At 38.6% G+C, this 25237-nt stretch overlaps 1 protein-coding gene across 5 annotated transcripts in view; it reads right to left on the bottom strand.

Moving 5' to 3' along the window:
• Window positions 1-373: 373 nt before the first annotated feature.
• phactr4b (phosphatase and actin regulator 4b) overlaps window positions 374-25237 on the bottom strand; it is a 45453-nt gene continuing 20589 nt past the window's right edge. For 2 of the 5 annotated variants that reach the window (XM_066683813.1, XM_066683809.1), the window contains 13 exons: window positions 17755-17925; window positions 16268-16348; window positions 14232-14681; window positions 11994-12401; window positions 9374-9499; window positions 7186-7702; window positions 6489-6802; window positions 4861-5041; window positions 4681-4736; window positions 2450-2511; window positions 1992-2129; window positions 1812-1888; window positions 374-1704 (listed from right to left, as the gene is read on the bottom strand). In XM_066683813.1, coding sequence (XP_066539910.1) covers window positions 1689-1704; window positions 1812-1888; window positions 1992-2129; window positions 2450-2511; window positions 4681-4736; window positions 4861-5041; window positions 6489-6802; window positions 7186-7702; window positions 9374-9499; window positions 11994-12401; window positions 14232-14681; window positions 16268-16348; window positions 17755-17925 — 2597 coding nt within the window. In that variant the 3' untranslated portion in view covers window positions 374-1688. The remainder of the gene's footprint in view (window positions 1705-1811; window positions 1889-1991; window positions 2130-2449; window positions 2512-4680; window positions 4737-4860; window positions 5042-6488; window positions 6803-7185; window positions 7703-9373; window positions 9500-11993; window positions 12402-14231; window positions 14682-16267; window positions 16349-17754; window positions 17926-25237) is intronic. The other 3 variants (XM_066683811.1, XM_066683810.1, XM_066683814.1) reach the window with 3 other exon arrangements.

The following is a 25237-nucleotide window of genomic DNA, read 5'->3' as shown; positions in this document are numbered from 1 at the left end:
TTTCATGACATTCTAATTTTATGATGAGCACCTGTATATTCATCTAGAAACAAATCCATCCTTCAGATGTAAAGAACCGACAAGAACTGGACATTTCCTTATTTTCTATAATTCTATAATACAATTAAAAGAACCAGAAATAAATTAAGTTGAAGCATTTTAATTTAAATGTGTATGTGACAACTAAACAGAAATGATGGTCAGTTTCTAATAGATCACAAATAATCAAAACCAAAACATAAAATCAGCTGCAATGCTACAATAACATGGAACAGGTTTAAACAGGGTTATTAAGATAAATTCTTGTAGTGTTCAATATGATGCTAATATTTTTTTTGCTTAAAAAAATAGCAACATTATTTTTATTTATATATATATATATATATATATATATATATATATATATATATATATATATACACACACAAAATAAAAGGAAGACAAGATATACACAACAGTCCGTTTAATCTAGAGAATAGATCTGTACAGCAGAACATGTTCTATCATTCTACTGGCCATAAACATAAAAAAAAAAAAAATAGAAAGGAGAAAAAAAAAAGTTCCTGCCGAAATGATTTCCCTGTCAACCAGTACTCTATAAAAATGCTTTTATTTATAGTGCTGTTTCGATACTTGCACAAGCCATAATGACTTTCCAAGTCTACGATTTTATATTTTATTCTTACTTAGACAAGTATTCAATCAGAACTTTCAAAAACACAGTTTTGTTTCACTTTAATTGAAATGGCTGAACCTCATGTATTAAAAGGGCTTAAAACATTTTATCATTATATAGCATGTTATTATTTTGATTAAAACAATGATGTGAAATGTTAAGTTTAAATTCCTTGTGTGCTGACATGAAAAATTACAGGAAAAAAAAAAAAAAAAAAAAAAAAAAAAAAAAAAAAAAAAGGCCATCCTTCCCCCTTCCCAAATTGTAACAATGAGCTCCAAAAAGAAGGGCAAGTCTCAAGTCTCATTAAGAGAGGCATGAAAAAGTTGTCACTTCACATAAATTCAATTCGACATTACATCATAAAACCTTGTGCATTGCAATTTCTAATTATTACTTTCCAATGAAATCAGTCTAAGAGAAAATTACAGCAATCTATACACACATAAATACACAAAAATACCCATGTCTGTCCATGCAGAGTCCCTCTGTGCACAGTTCTGCTCGGCCACCTCCAGTAACAGACATATATTATTAGAGTATTTATTATTGTCACCATTGTTCTTATCACTATTATTTGTTAAGGTTATTACATTTCCTTTAAAGGAAATAGTGTGTGATGCCAAGTAAAAGCAGAAAAAAGGCCACTTTTGACCGTCCTTTCCCCTCTGGAGTGCAGAGAGGGCAGAGTCATGTAGAGGGGATTTGTTCCTGAGGAGACCCTTGCATGTCTGCTGATGGTGTATGCTCTCCACATCCCTCATGAAGTCCTTCATAGGTATTTGACTTGGCACATTTCTATCTCCCTTTAATTTCAGGGAGGAATACTGCATTTATTTCCTGTTCTCGGCCCTCACCTTCATCATATATACACAAGGGCAGATGACTGAGGAAAAAGTTCTCTATATGTTTCAGGTATCTGTACAGTACATTCACTAAAATGCAGTCTCTGTCAGGGAGCACAAACACCCTGAGGCTCAACACTTTCTGTTCTTGCAGCCAGCACACAATGTTAAGGGCGATGGAATCTATTGAGGAAAAAAAAAAGAAGCATACATGCAATATATTTATTTTTATATATTCATATATTGCCTTTCTGAATGTAACAACATTGTATTATGGCTTGCATTTTTACCTTGTGTAAATCCTACTCTCTTCATGGACTTCCATTTCAGAGCTTTTGAACTCATTGAGTTCCTTTCGGATTGCAGCCTAGAAAACACCCACAAGGTTGGGGAAAAAAAAAGTCATAAATGGAGGAAAAAATTAAGATACCATAGCCCAAAAAAACACAACACAATAGTGCAAACTTTACCTTGTCAGCAGGTGTGAGTTTGGTCCATGGCTTGTCAGCTCGACGGTCATAGTCTTGTGCATGTGTGACCTCCACATACTCATGGAAGCGCAGGATCTTTCTGGCCTGTAGCTCAGCAACTGTGGGCCTCTGACTTAGCTAAAGAAAGTAAATAAATGTGGATTAAAACATGCACTTATTGTCAAACTGGAAACTCTTCTCATTTTATGGTTTGTGGGTATTTTCAAGAGCTTTTCTGATATAACACAATGACACATGGTGGCAATCCCTCATTTATTTATTTATTTTTTACATTCTAATTGCCAGAAAACAATGACTTCCTAAATGACTGGCTGAGCGTAGATCACCAAGAAACTTTCTGGCATTAAAAATGTTTCCACAAGTATTTAATGAATTTATAAACATATGGAATTACAAACCATACATTAACCTATCAGTATCATTTAAAAACATTTTACCTTTCTGGTGAGCCTGCGTTTGATTTCCCGAACCTCTGCCTGTCGATCTGCTTCGTTTTTAGCTAAAGAGAAATAAGACTTGTCACACACTATGACACACACTACGTAAAGTTAGCAATAATTTACAGTTTTAATTCTCATTACAGCTGACTTCTGTAGAAAGTCAATGAATTTAGAAAACTGTGTTTACTTCCTCTCTTCCTGAGTGTAGGTGTTATATTTTTATTAATGAACTGATTTTAATAATTAATCACATCAGTCACATCGAATCTTGTTTTTAGACACTAAGTCTAATCTTGTTTTGCTTCTTTTTTTTCCCACTGGTAACACTGCTGCATTTAATGCACACAAAAACTAATAGCGTCGCCCTTGTGGAAAATCTTAATTACTGTTGAGGATCTGAATTATATGCTGAACACTTTTGTTTTTGTTCCCAATTTTAATGAGCTGACCTGAAAGATCTAAGACTTTTTCTATATACACACAATTTTTTTCAAATATTGTTCACAAATGTCTAAATCTGTGTTAGTGAGCACTTCTCCTTTGCTGAGATAATCCATCCACCTCACAGGTGTGGCATATCAAGATGCTGATTAGACAGCATTATTATTGCACAGGTGTGATTTAGGCTGGTCACAATAAAAGACCATTCTAAAGTATGCAGTTTTATCACAGAGCACAATGCCACAGATGTCGCAAGTTTTGAAGGAGGGTGCAATTGGAATGCTGACAGCAGGAATGTCCACCAGAGCTGTTGCCCGTGAATTAAATGTTAATTTCTCGACCATAAGACTTCAAATCTCCAAAGGCGTTTCAGAAAATTTGTCTGAACATCCAACCGGCCTCACAACCTCCGACCACGTGTAACCACACCAGCCCAGGACCTCCACATCCTGCATCTTCACCTCCAAGATCATCTGAGACCAGCCACCTGGACAGCTGCTACAACAATCGGTTTGCATAACCAAAGAATTTCTGCAGAAACCGTCTCAGGGAAGCTCATGCGCATGCTTGTCGTCTTCAATGGGGTCTCCACCTGACTGCAGTTTGTCGTCGTAAGTGACTTGAGTGGGCAAATGCTCACATTCAATGGAATATGGCAGGTTGGAGAGGTGTTCTCTTCTCAGACAAATCCTGATTTTCACTATAAAGGGTAAAAGGCAGACTGCATGTATGGAGTCTTGTAGGTGAGTGGTTTGCAGATGTCAACGTTGTGAATTGGCTGTGAATGGTTTTGGTGGTGGGGTTATGGTATGGGCTGGCATATGTTATAGACAGCGAACACAGGTGTATTTTATTGATGGCATTTTGAATGCATAGAGATACCGTGATGGGATCCTGAGGCGGCCTATTGATCCACAGAAGAGGAGTGGACCAACAATCCACAACCTTAACTCTATGGGAAGATGTGTTGCACTGCATGAGGCAAATGGTGGTCACACCAGATACGGACTGATTTTCTGACCACCTGATACAGTAAAAGTAAACTGCACATTTTAGAGTGGCCTAAGGCACACCTGTGCAATAATCATGCTGTCTAATCAGCATCTTTATATGCCACACCTGTGAGGTGGATTAATTATCTCGGGAAAGGAGAAGTGCTCACTAACACAGAGTCAGACAAATTTGTGAACTATTTGAGAGAAACAGGCCTTTTTTGTACTTTTGCGTATCTTTGAGGTCAGCTCATGAAAAATGGTGAAAACAAGTGTTGCTTTTATTTTTGTTCAGTATATGTTCATTTCACATGCTTCTGTCACAGCTAAGTTGTTGTGCTCAATAAGATTATTAGCTCTTAGCATTGTTATCAATACTGCTAAAATTATTTTGGACTTAACACCAGCAATATTGTTTTTGCTCAGAAAATAAGTTTTGATTTTTGAGAATTTGTAGCTATTTTTCAGAATAAATCCCTGCAACAAAATACATTGTCATATTTTTTGTAAAAACCTCTTTGGCTGGAACATTTGATGCCCTTTACTTATTATAAAACTGTCACTTAAGCATTTCTTCTGTTTTTCTATTCCACATATTTATAATTCATGATGATTCTGAAAAACTGTTAATCTCCACTGCCAAGACTGTACAAGCAAGCAGAACTACCAAACTGAAAATGGCTGATAATTTTATTTTTTTTGGTCAGGCCTCAAATAAAAGGTTTAACATTTGGCTGTGCAAATGTAGAGTGTCGAGTCATAGGCAGGCAAAAGGTAGAAAAAGAGAACGCTTACGTTGTAGAATGTTTCTCTGCTCCAGCTCCTCAGCAGTGGGTCTTTGGCTCAGACGTCTACATGGTAAGATAATACATGGTAAGTATTAAATTAAAAAGACAAAATCTTTCTCTTTCAGCTTATCTTGGTGTATGAGTTTGTTATGAATGAGCATATTCTACACTGTGTGTGTTAGTGTACCGTGTGAGTGCTGTGCCAATCTGTGTGCGGATGGCCTCCCACTGCTCCTTGCTCTGCCAAGACAGGCCTGTGTGCTCCATTCTGGTCTGCCTCTCAGGAGCCTGCCTGTCTGGGGCTGAGGGCCGACTGCTTAGCTTCAGAGCCAAAGTGTCCTTCCTCTTCACCCTGCTGGCTAGGGCACCTGCACAAAACACACAAAAACACTTGGGAACATTTGGAAACAAACCAACAATTTTTTGTAAAAACAGGAATGAAGGAATGAGTAAGAAAATGTGTGTCTTATTTGGGCATGGGTGATGAAGATGCAATAAAAACAATAAACTAAAAAAACTAAAACAAAAGGTGCTCTGTTTTGAGGAAATATAAAACACGTTAATTTCAAAATCCAAATAAAATGTGCTGATATTATTTTGTGGCTTACTCAGGAATTTAACATGACACAAAACTCCAAGTCACCAACACTTTCTGCATTTCACTTTTCCATGACCATATATGTAAAATGATCTAATGGCAAAAAAAACAACAAAAAAAAACTCTAAAGTTGTATTATAACTGAACCAAAATATTGCACACACACACAATGTGCAAAGAAATCAGCACACACTGATCTATAAATTCATTAACACATTAACAGATACTCTGCACCTCATAAGTCAGTAAACTATCTGGCGGGAAATAAAACCAGAGCTGACACTGTTCACTGTGGTGTAAAATACACAATGGTACTCTGAAGGTGACAACTTAGGAATGTTCAAACAATTAAAATATTTAGTACTGTATGCACTTATTTATTGCCTTTTTCAAAACTGTTTCTGGCTATGTGTCTCCCAGTTGCTAAGCAACAACAGCATTGAAACTGTCAAAAGCTCTGCTAGCTAGTTATCAATATGTACAGGCAAAACATTCTGGCATTTTGTTTTTCATAAAATGATCTACAAATAACTAACCATAAATAAATGCTTTTTGTTATGTTATGAACATTGTGAAATCTGGGTTAAGGGTATTCAGTGACTGTAGCCACTCATCTTGATTTGACATTAATTGGACCCCTGATAGTAAGAAGACTATGGACCACATTGAGTTCCACTGGCTTTTTGCAAAGCCTTCTCTTCTGGGCAGATCATTGATTAAACTGCATTTTTAGCACTTTTTTTTTAGCACGTTTACATTTATAGTTCAATTTACAGATTTTTTCTTCAATAACTCCTTTTGTTACTTTGTAAATGTAATAATTAAAATTTGTAAATATAATAAATTTATACTTAATACTGTATTTATCATGGTAATTTTTGTATTAGTATTTCCCAAAATAAAAGTCTCTGTGATTAAAGTCAGTTTGAGGAGATTAAAATCTACACGTAGCTTGCAATCTTTCTCTCCGACTGCAGAAACATAACAGTAAATATTTTTTGGGGAAAAAAAAAAAAAAAAAAGCAGTAAATTTTTTTCTTAAATCCAAAAAAACCAAACATTAGCACTGTCTGAACTACTGTGCTTAAATTTACAGAGTAAACAGGTGAATTCAGTGAGTCATACTGGAATCTTTGAAATTTCACAACGCATTACACTGTTTCCTAAAAAACTTTACCCAAATAGAAGGACTGTATTGTCAGGGACTCTCTACATACTTGGGGGACTGTCATCCTCTTCATCTTCGTCTGAATCATCATCCTTATAGAGCACAGGTCCATCCGAGTCACTCTCATCAGCATGCTGGTCTTCATCTCCTTCCTCTTCTTCACTGCTGTCAGGTCCTTCTGGGATCATGCTTACATTCATGTCTCCCACTAGACACCTGCGGCTGCGCGGTTCCAGCTCTGGCTGAGTCTGAGGGAGAGGCAGGTGTTCAGGAGGAGGCTCATCTTCATCATCATCATCTTCCTCTTCATCGTCTTCTTCCTCATCTTCCTCTTCTTCCTCATCAGAGTAGTCATCCTCACTTCTGAGGAACAGAATAATGGAGAGGCATGTAAAAACAGATGTTTTAGTCTCCTGACTTTTCAATCACTCTGTACAAGAGTATAACTCTACAAGTTCTTAAAAGCACTTCAGTGAAATATGAAGTGTTTCCAGAGAACCCTTTAAAGTTAGGTTTGATGTCTTCTTGAGCTTTATGGCACATGGTAAAAAAATAAAATAAAAGTAAAGACAAACACATGGACATAATAAATTGGTTCAAGTTTAGCTGCAGGCTTCTTGTGTTAGTAGATTTGGTATTTGCTGTTTCCTTAAAGTCCTTTTTATGGATATGTCAATATACACAAAAATACATGCACAGGAAACCAGCTTGTGTTGGCTGCAGCACAATGCAGTGGTGGCACTCACACTTTGAGGGGCTGGATTGTGACAGGCAATGGTCGGGCTCCCTGGTATTCTGAAGCAGTCTCAAACAGCAGAGAGTGGGCACGCTGCGAGCTGTCAGGGTGAGGAAGCGCAGGTCCTGGACTGGTCAGTGCCCGTTGGATCATGATGTGCAGAGGCACAGGAGCCTGACGGGCAGGGGGTTCCTCCAGGGGGCTTGGGGGGTCAAAATGGATAGGCAGCGGTTGGGGCAGAGGGTGGGGGTAAGAGTGTTGGTGTAGGAGGTGGTGAGTGTGGCCTCTGGGCGGGGAGGGTGGGATGTGCGTAGGTAGTGGTGGGGATGGGGGAGGTGGGGGCAGTGGGAAGCCCCCAGGGATGTTAGCCCTGTCCTCAGGAGACAGCATGGAGGGCAGAGAGGAGATGGGAAGGGAGGAGTCTTCAGTGCTACGTTTGGTGACAGGGGTTGTCCTCTTTGGGGGCATGGGCGGTGAAGGCTTTGCTGGCAATAGGGTGGTGCCTCCTGTCATCTGAGCAAGTTCAGCTGCAGAAGGAAATAGAGTTATGAGTCACAGTCAAAGGGAGTTTTACAATTCATTTATACATGTCAAAATAATGATTAGGGATGGGATAGTATGAAAATAAGTAAATAAAACAGGCTAAAACATCATGTTTTCACTATAGTTTTTGTAGAGAGTAGATTTCATGACCATTTCAACACCACACCAAAACCTAAAGAGGATTTGTATGAAAGGCTTTTACACAATGTTTTGTCTTAAAAGAATCATAATGCAATTCTTGGGGGGTAGATTACACTGAACAGTAGGAAGTATGTCATTCGAAACAGAAATATTTAATAATGAACATAGGGTAGATAATATTTCCACAATAAACATACAGATTGAAATAACCAAAGTAGCTTTTACAGCTTTCAGTATAGACCCGTCAGCTGTGAAGGATGCGATGCACTCAGTCAGAGTGTGTTGCCCCATAGGCCATAATGAAAATGGGCACTTGTGGATTTGAAAACATGGTGTGTGAATCTATAATTGACACTTGTAAATTATTTTCACAAGCGCTTTGAAAGCAACTGCAGCAGCAGGTTCTTTTCCCTATTACATTTATGAAAAAAAAAACTATTGTACAGTAATCTGATTTTAAATATTTTGTTTCATAGCACATCTAATATTTAAACTGTTAACCATCCCATCCCTTGTTTAAATACACTATGAGTCAAGTTAAAATACAAGTCATATTACCATAATACCTTGTCAGAAATCTTAGTTGAGAGTCACATTCAGGGTTTCTCCTGATATTGAACCCCACACAGTTTTTGTTAGAAAAATAACATCAACACTGTTAAAACAGCATGAGTACACATGCTCAGAAACAGAAATATAAGCTCAATCCTGTGACTGTCACATACTGTAACAAGTCCATGTAGATGGACAAACTGCACATTCAACTGCCAGAGGTATAACTTCAAACATGCTCCATGTACTGATAACTTCACTACAGTCATCAAACACATGGAAAGCCACAGCCAGAGATTTTAGGCTTAGTAGAGTAACATGCATCCCTTTTTAAATATTTGCACTGCACTGATCTTAGTGACAGAAATCTCAATCAAGCAGAGCACCGCATTATAATAAACATTTGAAATCAGATTTAAAACAGAAGTTTTAGATCCTGTGCAGCCTAAGCTGAGTTGACCTGTGGCCTTGCAACATGCAATGCATTAGTCTGGACTTATTTACTGCATTCTAATCTCATTGGAGCAGATGTGTGTGGATTAGCTGTTACAGTTGGCGTTTCATTGCTGCTGACCCAGAGCGACTGGAGCTCTCTTGCTGCACTGCAAAGTCAAATAAGAGCTACAACCTTCTCACAATGCTGCATGCCTTTAAGTACATACTGTTAACACAGGACCATTTACTGCTCATTTAGTGCTAGAGACATGCAGCTTAGCAGGGGAGCAGAAGTGTGGGTGAAAGCAAAGGAGCAAGAGAGAGAGGGCTGAGATATTTAGAGAAAAATAAAGACCAAAAAGGAAAATGGCGCAATATAGCCACTGCATGTTAGTCTAGCATTTGAGCCAGGCTATGAACATGCGGTGGCGAAGAAGAGGAAGATGATGCCAGCACACACTGAGCAGACGAATGACATGACACACGGGGTGGCGCTGCCCTGGCGACAGGCGTGGCCTTGGCGTTACCTGCACGCACGCCTCCTGCCCGCCGGCACAGGTACACAGGCAGGGACAGGTACACATCATAGTCGCCCTCGCGCTTCCAACAGGACCAGTAGAGGGGAAAGGGGTCACCCCCGTGCAGGGTGGAGGCTGGCAGGGGTAAGAAACCATCTCGCAGGGGTCAAGCACTAGCCACTGGGTACTATTTATATATGACCAACACCTTTATTAATATAGTAATATGCTAAAGTTCCACTACAGGGAACAAACTTAAGGCATTTTTCTGTGAATTTTAATGAGTAGCCATTTATTGATTTCTTTAAAATTAAATTACTTTTATAAAAAAAACATAAAATATATAGTGTGCCATTACTTTTGCATATATCAAAGGTTATGTTTTATTTTATATAATATAATAAATTCAGCCAGTAATACGTGCAGAAGTCACACCAAAAAAATCTAAAACCTCTGTCTGTGATGGGCCCACAAAGTGATTAAATTTAAGAGGGTGGCTTAAAGTGCTGAAATTTATTTTACAGCAATGAATAAGCCGATATGGGTTTATATTCCTTACTTGTAAAACCATAAGTAAAGACATTTATTAAAAAAAAGAAAAAAAGCTAAATGGAAAACACAAGAACATTATAATTTCACTAAACAAATCTTAATCCTAAAAAACAGCTCTTCCCTTAGGAGGCTTCATAGAAATGACCTGTAGGAGGCAGTGTCTCCTATCTATTCTCAATCTAAAAAAAAACTCCTCTGAAAAACAGCGGGCCATCAACAGCGAAATATATAATATTAGTATTTCAGCCTATAATTCAGCACAGTATGAAAATAATTTTTGATTGAATAGTTCACTAGGAATGAAACACATCTCACTTTTCTCTATCCCACATACATTTGATAGGCAAAGACAGTAAATTTGCATCTTTAATTTTGCCCTGGGTATGGGATGCTAATAGAGCAAAAAGCAACCCACACAGTCAATTTGTGTGTTACAGAAACACTGTTAATTTAGGGAACCGTTATTAAATTACTACTTTAGGGCAATTTGACTTGTTTCTTAAAAATACCAAATCAATATTGCATTTTTCCTTAAGAACCTATTGTGCACCATCATGTTGCACCTGTTCTAGACAGCTTTCAGCCAGCTGTATTTGATTTGGGAACAGACAGGACAATCTCAATAATCAATATTTTATCAGACCCTCACAACTGTTACAGAACTGAATCCTTGAGCCTCTAGAAGACTATTGAGACCAGACTACTCTTCTGGACGTTGATAAGGCTACATTGGTCTGAAGAAATTCATTCCACCTTTTCATGGAGTTAATTATCCAGTTACTGTGTTCTACAGAAAAAAAAATTGGGAACAAAACGTTGACTGCATTATGTAACTGCCCTAACTGGGTCAAACATGGCTTTTCTTTCCTGAGGATAATGTGTAGAGAGTGTCAAACCTAAAAACGATTATAACTTGAATGAAAACAGCCCTTTCACTGTATTTCTGGATCAAAGAGCATTAACAATCTCAGCAACTCTTGCTCAGACTTGAAAAGTTCTAAGCTTTCTCGTGGCCACATATGCAGCCTCATATTTTATCTTTAAGAACACAGGTTCACAAATGTTCAAAAACGTGTTCATAAGCAAGCTTATACACTTTATGTACTGTATATCATTTGACTTACACCGTACAGTCAAAAGATTGAGGATACCTCTTAATGTCCTCTATTTAATGTGCACCTAGTGCTCAATTGCCACCCTAGAGCAGCCAAACGAGAACCTAACGTCAACATACCTAGGGCCAGGTAATTGGAAAATGGATTTAAGTTTTTTAGCATTAGGAATGCTTTTTTTTCTGGAATGATGTAGGATGAGCTGGAATGACATTGATCATCCAGAAGAAATAAATAAGCATCAGTACCTGATTTCACTAATTGTATGTGGCTGAATGCACTGAAACTTGCATTGAAGTTAGACAAGGGACAGGGGATTTTAGTTCATCCCCTTGACTTAAAGAAGAAGCAGGTGTTGATGAAAGTTTGGCCATATAGTGTAGGCCATACATTGTTTAAACTATGGACATGGAAATTATGAAAATAAAGCAAGCACCTCCAACAAAGCAGGCCTGCCTATATCATGACCATTCTGATCATTTGCCTAGTTCCATCACATAAAAACTTCAAAGTAATACAAATAGCAAAGTAAATTCTGATAATTTTGTGGTGCTTGGCTCATTAATTAGTTTGCATATTGAACACACGACTCAAAATGCTCTGCACCCCCATAGAGGAGGAAAACACCACAACAAATAAAAAAAACACCACCAACAACAACTGCAGAAGCACTGCAGCAAAAAGCTCCCTGCCAAGCCCAGAGTCATTAGAGATAACACTGCACTAGAACAGAGGGATGCCAGGGAAGAGATGTGCTTGAGACTCATCTCATTAAAAATGCCCTACCATACTTGAAAAGCCTGCAATGCCAAGAAGAGTATAGTGAGCCTACTAAGGTCTGTGGCTTCTGTTGAGAACATTCTGTTTGAAGGCTCTACCTAAAAACAAGGCATAAGGCTGTTTCCACAAAAAAAATCTGCACTGAGCCTTTTGAGGGTCACTTCAGAAAGGCAGGAAGCACTCACCCAGCATGCCGGGATTGGTGGTGCGGTTGACTGGTTTGGGTGGGGGCAGTGGGGGCTGCTTGACCGGCTGGGCTGGGGCCATGCCCACTGAGGAGGAGGACTGTACAGAGGAAGGAATGAAGGGAGATGCACTGGAGGGCTGCGTGTTGACCCCAGCAGACGAAGTGCCAGTCCGTAAGGGCTTCATGGCTGCACTGGTCGAGGATGGGGGCGAGCTGGAGGAAGCAGAAGAGGAGAAAGAGGTTGCAGGGCTGTGGACGGGCGTGCGGGGGGAGCCCTCCATGCCAGGTTCTGGGGTAGAGCTCATCAGCCACTTGGGCGGCAATACAGACTGCTTGGGTGGCAGTGGCTCTCGCAGAGTGTCCCTCAAAGCCTCTGGGTCAGGAATATAGTGACCACTGTCTGACTCTGTGATAACAAACAATCACAATGCCAAATTATTATTGCTGCAATAGCCCAGTTAAAAATCAGGGGAATCACCAAACTGCATCATCACTTAGCAAATTAATAAATTAAGGACATAAGTGGGGCTACACAATACTGCAAATGTCTTATTGTAGTTTACCTGACTAATATTGTGATTGCAATTTAAATTGCTATTATTATTTTCTATTAATTTTGAAAATTAATATGCTTTTTGAAAATTGTACACTATTAAAAACCTTTTTGATATGTAATGCATGTAATTATTTTAATTAATGAGATATTTTTCCAGTTCCTAAAGAGGAATAAATATTTAATCACTATTGACCAACAAAAATGAGCATTACCCCCTAAATAGAAGAAAACACGGTTACAGTAGGATAAAGAGTTAGTGCTAGAGAAGCCACTGTGCAGTAACATGTGCATGCCTTTTATCATCATGTGATTACTGCAAGAATACAGTTTGTAACGTTCTGACATTTACGTACATATTTTGCAGCTCTGTTATTATTTTCTTGCGCAACAAAGAATTTTTTTAGATTCATGCACACACAATATATACCCACCAAAACATATATTATTGCATGATACACTGAATACACTCAGTAGTGGTCAGCTTGATCAATCAGCTGTAACCAAAGAATTGAGCACATGCCTCAATTAATATATTCTTAACAATTATTACTGAATCTAAATTCCCAAAACTGATGCGCATAAAAAGCCCCTTCAATGTATCACAATACTTAGATGATTTTCGGTAAACACGTGTAGTTGTTAATGAGCGTTCGTGTAGGACCTACATGCCGTGCTAACCATTAAAACATTTAAATGATTAAATCAAGGCCGTAGTTGTCAGCATCAAACACAGAAATCTAAGCTCTTCTCATCTATTTTGTGAAGATGTTTGAGCTGTGTTGTGCTGTTATCATTCCCATGCTGCTCATCTGTGTGCTTTTCTTAATCAGCTCATCAGCCGCCATGGGAGATAAACAGGCTGCCATAATTACCTCCCTCTGACTCTCTCTCTCTCCCTCTCTCTCTCTCTCTCTCTCTTTCTCTCACCCCTCCCCATTTGTCCCTATCCACTCTTCAAAGCTGATGTTTTAAGCTCAGGGTTATTTACAGCTGCTTTATCGCACCAAAGCATGGGCAACCGAGGGAGTCGGTCAGAAAAGTAAAGAGAAGAGCCAGCCAGAGGGAAGAGTTTAGACAGAAGATGAAGTGTAACAAAAATTAAACTCCTTTTTTCCTACCCCTTGCATTGCTTTGTCAACAGCCAAGGTCAACATTTGAGTACTGACAGAACTATATAAACCCACATTTATAATGGACCATTAGTCCTGGTGGAACAGTGAATTTATTCTCAAAGGAGGATGGTGGCTAAAAGAAACGTGCTAGTTCTAAAGAGGTTTGAGTTGAATCGACAGCAGCGTGTTAATTAGCAGGAAAAGGGAGAATAAAGCTGAGCTGTCCCTCCCCTGTTCCTAAATAAGAATCTTAGCTGGAGCAGGACCCAGGGGAGCACAGACACTCTCCTCTTCAGCAAGGCCAGGAGAAGATTAGAAAGCACTGGAGGAAATATGAGCAATAGAAGGTGAGCAGAAGCATCATTTTTATGTCCCAGAGAGCCACAGGGCACACTTCTTAACCTTATCACATGCCAAGGCATTAAAGAACGAACAAAAATAGACCAAAATATATATGAAACAAGACCACTAAAATTAGTATGTAAATTGTGAATAGATTTTCTGTTAGTTTGTTTTTTCTTTTAATTTCCCACCCCTATTATCAGTACATTCATTAAAACAGACTCACCTCGCCTGCCTCTGCCCTCCTCAGCAGAAGAGTGACGTGGGAGGGTGGGCTTCCATTCTGGCTCAGGTCGTGCCCGGCGGTAGTCTTCAGAAGGGGCTTTGGTCAGTCCAGGTCTTCTCTCCTCTGCTCTGCCTCCACGCCGAGTCTCTTCTACCTGCCAGCCCAGGCTGGGTTTCCACTCTTCACCGATGGATCGTCCTCCTCTCCTAACTTCGTCCTGACAAGAGACTCTGACGCCCAGTGCTCCATGGCGCTCACCGTCAGAGGGGGCACGACCTCTACGATCCTCAGGTTGGGGCAGCCAGGCTGGGTTCACTCTTAGGTCTGAAGACTCAGCTGTAGACCGGATAGGATCCAACCCTCGACTCCCACCTCCACTACTGACCCCAATAGGTAGTGTGTGTCCATTCTTCACATAGGGCTGCTTAGGGCCATGAGCGTCATCTACTTCTGTCACAACAAATAAAGTTAATTTATAAGTAAATCACATTTTATACACATTAGCGATTCAAAGTGCTTTAACTTTCAGAGAAAAATAAAAAGCAATATGTAATAATTACTAATGAAATTAGGCAAAGTGACATTACGATAACTGTATTAAAATTAAAATAGAAAATCAAATAAGCAAAATACATTTTTATAAAGAATTAATTAACTGAATGCAGAAGTTAAAATAATATTTTTAATAAAGATTTGAACACTGCTACAGTCAGACCACTCCTGATCTCTTCCAGGTTAGAGCAGCATAGTGACAAAGCCATGGTTTTGACTGAATCCTAGGTACAAACTAGTGCTGGGCGATAAGAGCGCAAATCAATATCACAATTCAGTAAAAACTTTTCCATGATTACCCACAAGGTTTGTACTGTAAATACTCTCCAGTATCAAAACTGGGTTATTTGTTTCTAATGTTGCTGGGAGCTTGTCCATCTCTTTTATGAGCCATATGCACTGTTCATATTCAGTGTGTGAATGATCTTCAAGTGTTGAAAGTGTTAACTTTCGTCTGAATTTTTTTTTCCTTAGTGATTTCATTTGACTTCTTGTGTTCAGTGTCATATTCACTTCAGTCAAAACACATCCAAACCAAAAATGTTTGAATGTTTTTCTTTGATACGAGTTGCTCAAGTTGCCCAGTTGGCGTGTGTTTAGGTTCTCCTCCATATTGCTTTCTTGTGGCAGATGGGGCAGAGTCACATGACTACAGAGCAGTAGTGTGGTTTTAAAGGCCCAGTAAATGAACACATAATGGGGACAGAACAGAATGAAAGAAATAGAATTAAAAGAAAAATGTATATAATCGATCTAGAAATAAGTGGATTAGAAGATCTAAATGTTGAATTAGATTCATTTTCAATTAATTGCCCAGCCCTAGTACATACACTGCCACAGCATTACAAATAAAAAACATGAAAATTACATACAAAAGTAAAAGGCACATCCACACATTAGTAAACAACTGTATTATGGACTATCATCACATCCCCAATGGCCTCCAAATGCACTTTACATAGATATTACAATTGATCTTTTTTTTTTTTTTTTTAAATCAGGTTACTGAAAAATGCAAAGGGCTTTTGAAGTTATAAAAGCCAGTGGCTGTGAACAAGAGTAGATTTGAATGTTTCAGAACACCTTTCAGATAAACAGGCCTCCATAGCACCAAGTGCATGACTTTCAAAGCTTTTTGCTGCAGGGCATCATTTGCTCCACTTTTCTCAGCTCAAGAAAAACGGCATGTCATTTTCCTCTCAAATATGTAGTTAGTTTAAAAAAAAAAAAAAAAAAGAAATCATCAAATAGAATTTCCTGGTGCGGTAAGAGAACAGGGAGAGCTGATGTGTCATGTTATGACTTTACTAAAGTACATGTATGAGGTGAGTACATGTATGGCATGTGAATGCAAATTTAGGAACATCATATTTACAAAACATTATCACATACTTGACTGTTTTAGTCAAATTAATATTTTAAAATGCACAAACAGTACAGAACAAACACACTCACAAAACAGACAGAAAGCAAATGTTACCTACCATTTTCAGGAAGCTCTTTCAACACTCCCTGCTCTATTAACTCCTGTCTCGGTCTTCTCATCGACATCTTTCTTTCCAGAACTGTAAGGAAAATGCATTATTATAATATATTTTATTTTAATATATTTCATTCATTCATTCATTATCTGTAAGCGCTTATCCAGTTCAGGGTCGCGGTGGATACAGAGCCTACCTGGAATCACTGGGCGCAAGGCGGAAATACACCCTGGAGGGGGCGCCAGTCCTTCACAAGGCAACACAGACACACACTCACTCACACATTCCCTCACACCTACGGACACTTGAGTTGCCTATCCACCTACCAACGTGTGTTTTTGGACTGTGGGAGGAAACCGGTGTACCCCCACACGGACACGGGGAGAACACACCAACTCCTCACAGACAGTCGCCAGGAGCAGGAATCGAACCCACAACCTCCAGGCCCCTGGAGCTGTGTGACTGCGACACTACCTGCTGCGCCACCGTGCCGCCCCATATATCTTATTAATATAATTTTTTTTATTTTAAAACAGTAAATTTGTTCTGCACTTAATTTTATTTATCAACCTTTATAATACTTTATAATAGTATTATGGGGTTGAGGTGGGGTCATGAATTAGGTGTGGTGTTGAATGAATGTCACCTGTACATGTTCTGAGCATGTTTTCTCATAGGTGAAAGAATGGATGAACATTTTTTAGATTCAGCACCTAAAGCTTAGCTTATCCAGCTAATAATATCCTGTGGGTAGCTTCCAGTGACGACTGATGAAGGAAGATGATCAACACGCACAGTGTAGCAACAGCACAGCTATTCTCTCTGAAAATCTATTCTCTTTAAAATCTATAAGGTGAAGCAAAATGTAGGTATGTTTAATAGGTTGGGCAGTGAGTGGGCAGTGTTTAAAAAGTACAGCAACAACACCGGGTCTGATCCCTTCTTATCTGTGCCACACATACTAAGGATGTTTTCAAATCAGCAAAGAGAACATTCTTGTGTATTTGTTATGATGTACTTTCGTGTGCTGGATTTTTACATGAAACCAAAACCAAGGGGAAAACACTACACATTTACACACTCTTTAACTGGTTCAGACAAGAGCAATCAAATTACAGGTGTGAAAACGCCCACGTCAGTATACCACCACGTCAGTGTGCCTACAGGAATGTGTCTACTCCTTGTTTGTATCTGCATTCACAAATGTTGGCTAATTACCTTTCTTAGTATGGTTTGGTAGTTCTTGTTTAATTAAACAACACATTAACAGTCCATAATTTGGACTAAATATTGCCTAATTAAGTTGGCCTGCTGGAAAAATAGACCCACCATTGTACTTAATATTGATTTTAAATTTTAAAGTCCAAGATATTTAACTGACATTTAAATATGTTGACAATTGTTATATGAATTGATTCACATCTCAGATCAGATAACGTGCTATAACAATACAGAGTGAGATCTAATAGATAGGCAATAGAAACAAACACCTTCTGAAGTTTCCTTAAACTTCTCACTGCTTTTCTTCTTCCTCCATTTCCAGGGTTTGAAAATCTTGCCCAGGGTTGAGAACTTGCCCTTGCGCTTGGGCGGAGGTGTGCCTTCCCCCACATTGCTGCCCTCACTCCCTGTGATATTGTGCTGGTTGTCGCCTTCATCATCTAGAATGAAATCCAAAAGAGAGTTAAGGCCTGTATGACCAGAAAGCCAAGTGGTTAAATGACATTTAGTAATAAAAATCAATGACTCTGTACTTTCATCCCAGGGTAAAAAAAAGCTGCAAGAATGCATAAGCATTGTGTAAACACGTTCACGTTGCAGTCCATGTCAGGTCTCAATCACAGTCTTCAGTTAAATTAAGAGCCAATGAACAGCTGTATCCACCAATGAGGACAATCTGCCATATACATACACACAAAGTACACAAACAATGTGTGATGTGTAGTTTCACTGCATTTTAAACACAGATTGCTGAGGCTCATAAGAATAGCTGTTATTTTAAACTCCTCAACAGTGTGTTTCCTGGCAGATGAAGTTGAAGCAAACAGACCCCTGCACAGAGCCTCAGTCATCCCTCAGCCAGCAGCAGCTACACTTCACAAGCAGCTCGCATTCCTCTAACCGCCAATGGGTTTCAAAACTTCCACTGCTAATGTTCGGCTGTACCAGTCATTTCTCAATTTGGTGTGGCTCTGTAAACAAGACTAGACATTACTCTTTCTTTTTCTTCTTTTCTTTTTGAAACTTTGCATAAGCCTTCTTTAATTGTACAAATCTAGTGTTATTCAGTTTGTTATATTATTATAAGGGGTAAAATTATTTAATATGTCATTACAGAAAGTTAAAGTGAATAACATTCATATTCAGCTTTACAAAAACAAGACTGCATGAAAATAACTCCACTGAGATATAATATATACCCCATAATTATATAATAATAATAATAAAAATCCAGTTAACTTGTATCAAAATGCAAACATAGATCAGTGATGATGGTTAGTCGGCTTAAGTGAAAATTTAATTGCTACATTTGTTAAACACATGACTAGTACTGGATTCAAAGTTATGACATTCTGGCTAATTCACATTTAAACCCACAGTGCATTCTTAATCTTGTCTCTGGTAACACTGCAGGTTTTCATATCTGATTTTGTTCTTCCCAATGAAGCAAAAATATTTATCATTTAGCATTAGCATTGGCAGGAGCTGAACATCCAGCCTAGCAAACACAGGATGTCCTGGCGACAGCACTGCTGCTCTTCAGAGAAGTTCCCACAACATGCCAGGCGCATTTCAGTCCAGCAGCCAGCTGTTCACTCCTCTTCTGACCCAAACAATACACTCACTCTCCGCAAGCAGAGAAATACCTGACCTGGTCCTACCAGACAACAACTGAGGGGGCATTAAAGATGTGAGCCACATCAGGCAATTTCTTATATTAATAGAAAAATAATATATATCACAATCTATCCAACACAGTAAACAATGTGAATTTAATCTGTATATAAACCACTAATCCTTACGGATACTCTTTCAGTCTGAGATTAGTGTTGTCAATATTGATTACACCTGTGAACAAGTCATCTTCTAATTACTTTGATGATTTATAGAGCAAACAGAGGCCAAACAAACAAATTAACAGCAGAAAACTCTTCAGAGAATCCAAAAATACTTTAGAAACACTTTGCCATTGTATATGTTATATTATCTCTATAATTGTTTGAGCAATGCATTCATTTATACAGCAGATATTATGCCAGCGACCCTAATGTTATGATAGTTTCTGAATGAATGGAGCAACAAAAATGGTGGCTGCTAATTGATCAAGAAAGTACATTATACTTTTAATCAAGTAAACCACTGCACGTCTGTTCATTTGCTGTTACAGTCAGCCAATCCCTCAGAGCCTTACATACACATCAAATGGCTGATATTAGACCTGCTGCCCTCTCTGCTTCCTGTAATGTGATCTGTAGCTGGAAAATTAGCATTGCTCCCCCGCTGAACTTCCTGTTTCTAAAGATCAAAAAAAAAAAATATCACAGACAGGCCAAGTACGAGCTCTCACACACACAGGTTTAAGAGTCATTTGAATCAGCCAGGCAACCCCCACCTGACAGAGGCTACAATACTCTGAGTGGGAATATGGTGATACCTGGGCTCCAGCTGCCATGGCGACGGGTGTGGAGGCAGCAGGCCATGGAGGAGCTGAGGTTTCCTCAACTCACACCCCCGCTATACACCCACAAGTCAGGGAAGCCTAGAGGAACTGCAGAGGTGTGAGAAAGCTCCAAAAATGCCACTCAGATCCTTCTGAAAAAATCAATGATAATTTCCCAACGGCAAAACACCAGTCAGGGTCTTGAATCATTTCGTAAGAAATCTTCAGACACAGGTCCTTGTCTTTGGGAGAAACAAAAATAACTCATGTTTTTAGATTAAGACTGTCCCTTCTACAATGGTTGATTAGCTGAATAAATTATGAATTTTGAGGAGTAATCAAGCAGTGTTCTTTCTTTAAAAAAAACAACTGAACAATGAGAGACCTTATTTAAAGCCTTGGTTATTATGTAGCAAAAATTCCAAAAAATGAGTCAACTTACTTTCTTGCAGTAAAATAAACAAGCAGAGCTCCTCTTCTCACAAAATTCCAATTTACCCCTCCCAAGTTACTGAACATTTTAGGCCACTATTTTTTTAAACTATGAATACAAGCCTAAGTCCTACTCAAGCTAGACATTAATGAGAAATTGAAAGCTAAAAGTCTGTCACTAAAGTCATATTACTGACAACCCATCACACGGACAGTCTCTCACTCTGAACTCATCCTGCAGAACAGTACACTCCAGCTCCACACAGGCATGCATCCAAATCTGAGCAAGGAACAGAGCCGAGACAAAATATCCACCAAACAGCAATCCATCAGCAGGCACAGAAAAATCAACACTACAACAGCCCCAGTCATTTAGCCTTGGAAGAGGGAAGAAATAACGCTGCAGTCTTGTGGACTTCAACCAGCCGGCCGGCCGAGTTATAGCTAGGCAATGCTCATTGTTCGCTGATGCTGGACTTTAATAGACTCCGCATTGCTCACAGCTCTGGTCTGTGAGAACAGGAGAAAGCAGATCCAGAGCAGACAGCTGCAGACGGCACTGTGTGTTGATAAAAATGTCCGTTTGAGGGAGGTGTGGGCAGACTTCACATCCTGTGCTGAGTGTAAGCGAATGGCAAAAAGGACTCTAACTACATCAGGCACAGTAGCAAGAAGAGGAGGAGGGGGGTTCCAACCCCCCCTCACCCCACCTCCTCCTCCTACTTTGCCTGATGTAGTGTGTGTGTGGGGGGGGAGGGGTTGGGAGGGTGAGGCCTGGGAAACAGAGGGAGGAAACTGTACTCCACCCTGATCCTGAGTGAGGTAGGGGGAAAAGGGGTGAAGTGAGAGGATCCCCACCCACTAAGCACACCAGTGTGAAGTGGAAAACATATTAGGACAGATGTGAAAAATAGCACGCATCAGTGAGTCAACACTGCAAGTTCAGTGCACTGCAGTCAATGTAAACCATGCTCATATTTGCTATTAAAGCATCCAAAGTAAAACCTACATCTCCTCTGACCCTGAAAAACAACACACTCATCCTAGGTGTGGCTCTAGCTTGTCTAGAATAATCCTGACAAATAAGCTGAGTGTGAGGATCTGATTTTAAGGCACTTTTCAGTAGCAATTAAGCATTAAACAAACCCTTAGCTATTAACATCCAATCATGCTAGGAAACCCAGTAGGAACGCCACAATCATCTTGAAAAGCCTCAGTGAGCTATTACACAGGCACAACAGATTCCCTTTGTCCTTCACAGAGAGGGAGAGCTGGCCACAATTATCTATGTACTCAAGGCAGGCCACCACACAGCTTACTGACAGTCTCCTCCTCTTCTGTTTTCAAACTTGTATTACACAGAACAACTTGTAGCACAAAATCTGCTGCAATGGCTCACCCCAGCAGCGCAAACCACCAAACTGTTCAGACACAAATATGCCCAAGTAAACCCAGTCAAAGGTTCAATAAGATATAAGTAAACATTATGCATGTAGTCTATGAATGTGTGGGCTTATTAGGGTTATATATATTCCTTACATTTCCCCATGATATCAACATATGCAGGACTGATATCACTAAAAAGTGCAATATGCAAATAAGCGTGCTGTGAATATCCTGACATCAGAAAAACATGTTTGATGTGATGTGTGTTTAGGTTCAACAAATACAAAGCACTGCGAAGCCATAGGAAATGAACATTATCACGGTAACAGTGACTGATGTAAAGCACCATGTGTGTTTTCTTTCTTTTGCCTGTGAACGAACACACACAAAAACATAACTAAACTGGTTTTACTTTCACTGAGTAAACATTCCCCATATCATGAAACCAGTGAACAAGCCAGTTACACCATCTCTGTGGTGAACACCAAAGCTATTTAGTGCTCCTCATAAAATGAAAAAAAAAAAAACCCTCAGTAGGAGAAATATCTGCCACAAGCAGCTGCATGCAAATATAGAAAATGTTTCTAATTGGTTTGTATCCTATACCACTGAGAAAGTAGGTGCATCTGAGATGAAAAAAAAAATTGAACAGTTTGGCCATAATCATCAGTGCTATGTCTGGAGAAAAAAGGCTGAGGATCTTAACATAAAGACAATCATCCCAACTGTGACGGATGGGTGGCAGCATCATGTTGTGAGTCTGTTGGGGTTTGAAAAGGACTGGTAGACTTCAGGAAGTGCTCTCTTTAAAATAAAGGTGTTATTTGAGTTATATGAATGATGCCACAGAATAACCACTATTTCATCTATATATTTTTGCAAATAACTTTTAGTCAAGTGAAGCTTTTTTTAACCTCTAAAGGGTTCTTCACGCTTACACATCTCTTTAACAAACGTGATTCTTTGTAGAACCAACATTTTTCTTCTATAGCCTCACTAAAAGACCACTATTTTTAAGGGTGTGTATGACATCAGGGAAGAGGGTTATAAAAGGTATAGTGATGCACCAACCTGGCATCAACCAGAAAACTGTAAATTGGTCAAAACGGGTCTTTCACAGGACAATGATCCTAAGCATTTCTCCAAAGCTGTAAAATAAAATAAAAAAACCCCAACAACAACATTTAAGGACAATAAAATTACTGTGTTGTAGTGGCCATCCTACAGCAAGTTTGTGGGCTGAACAGAAAAAGAATGCTCAACAGTTATTTACACAACTTCTGTCAGGAACAACGAGATAACTTAAATTATTGACTAAAGGTAAGCCATAAAAGTTTATGTAGAATTTTGATCCACTGAAAATCCAATGAAACATGATATAAATGCATCTCTTGGCTAATACTTTAAAATTAATTCTCGACATACTCTAACATACAAAGCACATTGTGACTTGAAAGTTGTTAAAAAAAAAAAAAAAAAAAAAAAAAAAAAAAAAAAAAAAAAAAAAAAAAAAATTTGTCCAAGTGTACGAGGCCAATCTTTTAGCTTCATCTGTAAGCACATCATATTCTGTACTTGACAAATGGGCTGAAACACCAATATTAATATCAAACTCATAAAGCCAGAGATAAAATAAACAAGACTAACAGAAAAATTGTAAACAGATCCTAGGCAGCATAGCATCAGCCAGGAACAACCAATGAATTCAAATTCTCACACAACCAAAGCAAGACTATAAAATCAGGCAAAATGACAAACAGAAATACCTTGACTTATGAGTTTAATTCGTTCTGTGACCAAGTTCGTAACTCAGTTTGCTCAATTATCAAATTAAATTTCCCCATTAAAATGAATTGAAATGCTATTAAATTTGTTCCAGCCCCCAAAACCACAACACTTTTTTCACTTTTAAATAAGTTACATTTTCTTTATAAATAAAAAATAATGTATATAAAATAATACATAAAAGATAATGTAAAGAAATATACTGGTTCTATTAAGTGTATTTACCTTGAAGATCAGACAAAGGAGATTAGCGGATGAGGTTGGGGGAGTTTTTCCATTTCATGCTCTATCACTTTAACTTACTCACTACACACTTAATGCTACAAAAAACAGCAATACAACAGAGATGCTCGTACAGCAAGATAACCAAGAGAACTGTACGCTCGCTGGGCTACTTGTGGCGGGTGGCGTAAACTCACACGCTCATAACTCAGATCTCGGCTCGCTTCATAAAGCAAAAAAATGATTCCCTTATAAGTCAAGGTTTCACTGTATTAGGTTCATGTTCATGAACAAAGACCTAATTTTTTATAACTGAAAGTATTTACCAACAGAGACTACAAGACAAGAAACCTACAATAATAAAATAATTTGTAGAATTTCCTCTAAATCTGAGAAGAGGTTTCAACAAGATTTCTCACATTGGTCACTTATTTCCTAACTGTGGTCACTTATTTGTTAACTTATTAAACCTGTCATAAGAGGCTTTGGATAAGAAAATATCTGGGTCATCTGTTTAAAGCAATGTGTGCATATTGTCTAACAATGGCCACTTGACAGGTCAAGGGCATTTCAGTCAACACCCAGAACCAGTAGCCAATAAGCATTCCAGCAAAGTAATGTGATAAGTTATTTGGATCCAATCAAAAGTTATGAACCCTCCATTCACACTTTGTGGCGAAGACATAGATAAAGATTACATTTAGTGTACTTGTAGCTGTGGAAAAAAAATATTTATATATACACACATTTATTCAACCCCACACACACACACACACACTTTTCAATTTCTTTTATATATCTTTTTTGGAAAAAATATGATTTAAAAAAATAATATATATATATATATATATATATATATAAAAAATGTGTCTGTAGTAACAGCTATGGCAGTGGCCTAATGGCTATAATGGACAAAACACCACTGGCAAAAATGATATAAGCCAACATTTAATCTAAAAAGGGTTAACCAATGTGCTTTTATTGAACTGAATGGCTTATCAATATCACATGTAGCAATATAAAAACAGTAGGGTGTTTTTTCACCTCATGGAGACCTAGCAACTTATAAATCAGAAAGAATACGGTGTAAGGGCTGTGTGCACATATGGCCCAAATGTAGAAGGAATCAGGTGTGAATGCTGTTCGCTTAAGGCAGTGGTTCTCAAACTGTGGTACGCGTAATACTAGTGGTATGGGAAGCAGCAAGTGGTGGTACACCATATGACCTTGAAAAAAAAATTCTAATTAATAAAATATTCATTAATAACTGAACATCTGAAACTGAAAAATGTTCAAGTGTAAACAACAATGTTTCACAGTTTTCATAATTAAGCTTAGTTTGTGGGAATGTAGCTTATGGTAAAAAAAAAAAAAATAATAATAATAAAATACAACATGGGCTACGAAGAAACTGCAGTTCAGTACGTCTGTAAGAGAAGGGCTGGGGCAGCATTCCCCTGCCTCTTTTTTTCCCAGGGAGGGAACGT

Source organism: Hoplias malabaricus, chromosome 10, assembly GCF_029633855.1.
Source record: "Hoplias malabaricus isolate fHopMal1 chromosome 10, fHopMal1.hap1, whole genome shotgun sequence".
Classification (NCBI taxonomy): Eukaryota; Metazoa; Chordata; class Actinopteri; order Characiformes; family Erythrinidae; genus Hoplias; species Hoplias malabaricus.
This window is presented reverse-complemented; position numbering and strand designations above follow the sequence as displayed.